Raw genomic sequence first — 6,000 nt, 5'->3', positions numbered from 1 at the left:
ATTGTTGAAACATATTATTGAAATCAATGTGTAGCTATTTTATGTATTACAGTTTTCTCAGTTGCTTCGGCACGTTTATCTAAACAGTCTTACCATTCTCTAGCCTAGTCTAAGCTCAAGTGTCACGACTGGAACAACTCTACACAAAACATTTCATTCATGCTTCAAACCCCAGTAAACTGACCACTGACACCAAAATAAAAGTGTGTTTGTCATCGTGTGAGACACACACATCTATGTTTCTAAATATCCATTATACAACCACAAACAGGCTTTTGAAGACTAGTGTGTTGTTCCTGTTTTCCTCCGCGTGATGACGCTGCACACCCTCGCGTCGCGTCGCGTGAGGAATAGATGGAGAGCGTTGACGTCAGCGTCAGTGAGAGAGAGGCGCGCGGTAACAGGAGAGACGCGTACAGTAGAGGACACACACACACACACCTGAGGAATAGCGATGGCTGATCATCTGATACAGATCAATGACTCCACCATCGTCAATCGATTCGCGCGCAAAGGAGCTCTGCGACAGAAGAACGTGCACGAAGTTAAAAACCACAAATTCACCGCGCGCTTCTTCAAGCAACCCACATTCTGCAGCCACTGCACCGACTTCATCTGGTAACACACTCTCTCGACTCACACACACACACTGCAAACTTTCGCTAATGACTTTTAAATGAGTGAGTTGACAGCTGTCTAGGATTTCTTACTTTTTATTTCGGCATGCATTTTATTGTAAGCAACACCTTAACTATTTTTCCTTTCATAGAAATTTGAGGTGCATAATTAAAAAAAAAAGAGCACGACAATGTGTTTGCATGACCAGTTTGAGCTTGGAAATTATGGTTATTTATGTTTATTTAATTCATATGCAAGTTATATTGACTAGATTTTGTTTGCATGAGACAAATCTGTAAAGTAAAAGGAGATATTTTGCCGTTTTTATATGATTTGTTTTGTATAATTGTTATAATGGTCTGTTATGATTATGATCATGCATTTGCTCTAATAGTTCTAATTAAAAATAAATGTAATGTTTCATTTCGACTAATGATAATGAGCCATTATCGCATTCAGAAAAGCATCATCATCATCAAACTGGATTTGCTGAACAGATGTTTCAGGCAATTCAATGACTAAATCCCGCTTTAATACTATTCAACCATTCACGTTACCGTGTTTACCTCGCACATTTCACCTCAGAAATCCTACTTTTGATGAGGAGGGCAATACAACAAATGTCATGTTGTTTTAAAACAAGTTATAGTATGTTACAGCTTTGTGACTAACACTTTTTTTTCTGTCTTTCTCTTATCAAATTCAACTCTACAGGGGATTTGGAAAACAAGGGTTCCAGTGCCAAGGTACTGTGTGTGTGTGTGTGTCCCAAAATGCCCCATAAGCATGCTAACACCAGTCATTTTTGACCTTGTTGGGACGTTTTCTTTGGATGTGTTCTGTGATGGTTATGGTTAAAAATATAGTCGAGTTTCTGAAATGTCCTCATAATGATATGAATACCAGCGTGTGTGTGAGGATGTGGTTTAGTGTCACTGTTCCTCATGTATTGAGCTCCACCAGGGTTTATTGGTGAGGTTGTGTGATTAGACTAGAGGAACACATGGTTTGGATAATGTGGAAAGTGCTGGTCTTGCCAGAGCTCTGGTGCTTCAGTGATGCTAAACAAATCTCTTTAAATCTGTCAAAGTTGGCGTTTGATGAATGTGCAGGTCCCAAATCAGAAAGGGTTTTGATGAACACTTAATATTCAGTGACATCTAAAGTTCTGGACCGGCCTTCACAAAGCCCAGACCTGAGTGTTAAAGGAGTAGTTCAACTTTTGCTGATAATTTACTCACCCCCATGTCATCCAAGATGTCCATGTCTTTCTTTCTTCAGTCGAAAAGAAATTAAGGTTTTTGATGAAAACATTCCAGCATTTTTCTCCATATAATGAACTTCAATGGGAACCAAACGGTTCAAAGTCCAAAAGACAGTTTCAGTGCAAACTGTTCAAAGGGCTTTAAACGATGCCAGACGATGAATAAGGGTCTTATCAAGCGAAACGATCGCTCATTTAATAAATAAATAACAAAGTTTAAGTTTTATAAGCTCAAATGCTCGCCTTGCTCTGTTCTGTGATGCGCGTTCGTGACTCTCCTGTTCGAACTCGTTCATCAAAATGAACAAATCTTTTTTTTGTGTCATTTGGTTCATTCAATGAACGAGTTGACTCGGGAAAATATTCTTTCATTTTTATTAACGAGTTCGAACAGGAGAGTCGCACAGAACAGAGCAAGGCGCTTTATGACGTTATATATAGTAGTAGGGCTGGGTATTGACACAAATTTCACAATTCGATTCACAAGCTTGCAATTCGATTCGATTTTGATTCAATATTGATTATTTTGGATATCAGTTACAATAAATGGCAAATTTTCTCAAGGGAATCAAATCTCTTAACTAATGCTGTAAACTATGGGAGTCTAGTTGTAGCCTATAGGCTTCATTAGCCTAATATGAAGGTAATAATGAACTGTGTTGTAGCTATACAAACGCTTAAATTACACTTTTATTTATTTTTATAATAAGAAGATTATATGAAATATAAACATTTAAATGGTGGCTGTCATAAAAACTTGTCAGATTTATTCAAATATGCATTAAATATTGAAGAACATTAAGATTATAATGCATATAATATGGTGTATATATTTAGCAAAATGCTCCTCTCTATCTGACTAACGAGTTGATGTGGGTTTTCTGAGGTAAATATGACGATACATGACATTGATTACAAGCTGTTTAACTGACGTCTTTCCACGGTTGAAACGCTGATTGAGCGAATCAATGTGACATGATATGGATTTCGATAAGTTGTACTCACTTTCAGATGCTCATTCATGTTTATTTCGCGCTGTGACTGATATTATTAACCCGAAAGAGAGATCAGCGCTGCTGCTTAAGCTCCGCCAGAGCGATCTCACGCCACAGCGCCAAAACGCTATAAATGTTTTTGAATTTCTAAAGAAAATGGACGTAATTTGAAAATTGAGACTTTGTTTCATATCAATAGTAACAAAAGACTAAGATTATTACGATTTTTTTTGGATGTGCGCAGCCGCGATACAATGATCCATTCATTCAAATGAAACAGGATGACTAATCGATTCTTGAGATTTAAGAATCGATATCAGTTCGTAAAAATGAGAATCGATTAATATCGAGAAATCGATATTTATTACCCAGCCCTATACAGTACCCATTCAGTTCAATGCTATTGTGTAAAACAAACGTGTATAAAGTAAAAAAAAAAAATATATATATAGGCAAATTATTCAGAAATGTTTAGTAAGAGCCGTGTGTGGTGAGGTTCTGCTTGACTCTCTTTATCGCCGCTTTCTGGGTCTGACTGATTCTGGCTCAAACTGATACTGCAGTTCGACACCGTTATTTACACCTGGACCGGAGCGCCGCAGGCACTTTTTCGCCCGTAAAGGTAATGGGCGTTAAGTATCTGGACAACGTGAGAGACAGTTTAGCCAATCACCACACACCAGCCCAAACTAACCAATCTGAGCCCACTACGTGTTTCTGAGGGAGTGTTTCCATAGACTCAGGAAGTCAACCAGTCGATGACAGAGGAGAGCGCGGCTGACAATAAAAGTGAAATTTATGAAAAATGACTTTTTAAAAAAGAAAAACCACAAATACATGTTATATTGCACCCCATAAACACAATCACACAAAGAAAAAAAGCAGTCAACCGTCCCTTTAAAAACATTAAATATCTTCCCGATCCAAAACTGTTGACTGGTAGTGTACATGTACAAATATATATAAATATGTGGATGAATGATACTGAACAATATGTTCCCAGGGGCCCAGGACCCCAAAATCGCTCCATGTTTGTATGTTAATTGACCGCATCAGTACTTGCAGTAAAAGTGTGTGTTTACATCGTGGCTCTTGGGAGTCATTGAGCAGAAACATACGCGGATGAGCTGGCAGACTCATGCAAACAGATGGCAAAGGTATATCATGTATCATATTTGTGTATCTTCCTGTCAGCTGGACATTAGCCATGGAAGATGGTCAAGTCTTTGAGGATGTGTGTGTGTGTACATCAGTGAATATATATTTCCAAAGCCCTCTGCTGTGTTGGACCAGCGACACGTTACACAAGTATGCACGTGTGAACGGCAGGTCAATGCACCGTAAGCATGCTTAGCAGACATTTTTAGTCATTTTATATATTTTATCAGAATTTTGCATGACTTTTTTTTTCAGTTTCTGGTCTCATTGCCTACCATAGTAAGAAAAAATATACTATGGAAGTCAATGAGACCAGAAACTGTCTGGTTATTGATATCAGTGTTATAGTCGAGACCACCTCACTCGAGTCCGAGTCGACACCGAGACCAGAGAGAGTCGAGTCCGAGTCAAGACCGAGTCCATAGAGAGTCGAGTCCGAGTCGAGTCCGAGACCAGAGACGGTCGAGTCCGAGTCGAGACCGAGACCAGTGAGGGTTGATTACCTAATTTACTTTTATTTACTTAGAGAAATCTTTTTTTTTTTTTTTTTACTGAATTTACTTAGAGTTTAAAAAATATGATCAGTTTAGGGTAAAAAGGCCACATAGTAGGTGGTGTTAAAAGTAATTTTATTACAATTTGTAATGCGCAGTTGCGCACTAGAAAATCACCAATCACTGGGCGTGTCAATCAATTTAAAGAAATATTTTATTAACATACATTAATAATCATGAAAAATATTTTGAATTGAACTCGAGTGGACTCGAGAATAATTCCGAGTCCTAAAAAAAAAAATGTTCGAGTACGAGTCAATTCCGAGTCCAAATGGACACGAGTCCATGACAAGACCAAGACCATTAAAATATGGTCTCGAGACCGAGTCCGAGACGAGTCCGTGTCTCGAGTACTACAACTCTGACTGATATTCTTCTAAATATCAGAAAATCGTCTGAATGGATTCGAAAACGGTAAAACTCAAGTGTTTAACTCTGGGGAGTTGTAAAATGAGCCTATATCCAAAAAAAAAAAAAAGGTGTATCCCTTTAAGAGCTCGCTCAAGTACTGCGGAGCTAAACCATGCTTTGTAAATATTTTGGACAATTTTTTTCTGTAAATATGTGTGTTGCTCCTGACGGCTCTTACTTCCACCTCTCTGTCTGCAATCCACTTCTTCACTGGAGAAGTGAGGACAGTATGAGACATGCTGGCTAGTGGAGAGCTCACACACAGATGGCTTCGCTGACTGTGTGTGTGTTTGTGCAGTGGAGTGGGAAGGGAACACGAGGGCCGGGCCAGACAGTGCATGTTCTTGGAAGCGTTAGGGACGTGTTTGTGTAATGGTGTGTAACAATGAAACGGCTTCTGATATCTGACCGAGAGCTTTGAGGCTCGTGATGAGAGACACCAGACCTGTCGTGTTACTCCTCAAACTTCTGCAGAGAGATGATGAGATTCCGGATTCATGGAAATCTTCTCGAGGAAAAAAGTTCAGATAAATTCCAAGAAGTTCATTGCATCTTGCAGTCAAAACAAAAATTATTTAGACACCACCATTTAAAAAAAAAAAAAAATATTGGGACACTAGTTCATTTATGTAAGTGAGGAGAGCAAAATAAAGCAAACTGTGATATATAATACCCAGAAACTCTTCCAGTAACATTTGGGACAAAAAATTGACACTTTGATCTGATCAAGTGTGTTTTCTTGGCTTGGAGCCAGAGGGGCATAAGTGGCATTTTGGGCGAATATGAGTTCTTTATATCAAAATAAAGGTCTCGATGAGCGCTATCCAATGGTGACAAAATACCTATCTGAGATCAAACTGTATTGAATAAAGCAACAAAAAGGCGTATCTGATATATTTAAATTTTTGTTTTTTTGAAAATGTTTTTGTGTTAATATGGCATACAATGTTAACTTAAATACTCATTTCATGTAAGTATGGCTGTGGTTGCAATGTTTTAA

At 38.3% G+C, this 6,000-nt stretch overlaps 1 protein-coding gene across 2 annotated transcripts in view; it reads left to right on the top strand.

Moving 5' to 3' along the window:
• The first annotated feature begins 381 nt into the window (after positions 1–381).
• Positions 382–6,000, top strand: part of prkcab (protein kinase C, alpha, b) — a 215,227-nt gene continuing 209,608 nt past the window's right edge. Inside the window, exons 1-2 of one of the 2 annotated variants that reach the window (XM_089128936.1) lie at positions 382–618; positions 1,333–1,364. In XM_089128936.1, coding sequence (XP_088985062.1) covers positions 455–618; positions 1,333–1,364 — 196 coding nt within the window. In that variant the 5' untranslated portion in view covers positions 382–454. The remainder of the gene's footprint in view (positions 619–1,332; positions 1,365–6,000) is intronic. The other variant, XM_089128937.1, reaches the window with a different exon arrangement.

The sequence above is a fragment of the Pimephales promelas genome, chromosome 3 (assembly GCF_988280905.1).
Source record: "Pimephales promelas chromosome 3, fPimPro1.hap1.1, whole genome shotgun sequence".
Classification (NCBI taxonomy): domain Eukaryota; kingdom Metazoa; phylum Chordata; class Actinopteri; order Cypriniformes; family Leuciscidae; genus Pimephales; species Pimephales promelas.
This window is presented reverse-complemented; position numbering and strand designations above follow the sequence as displayed.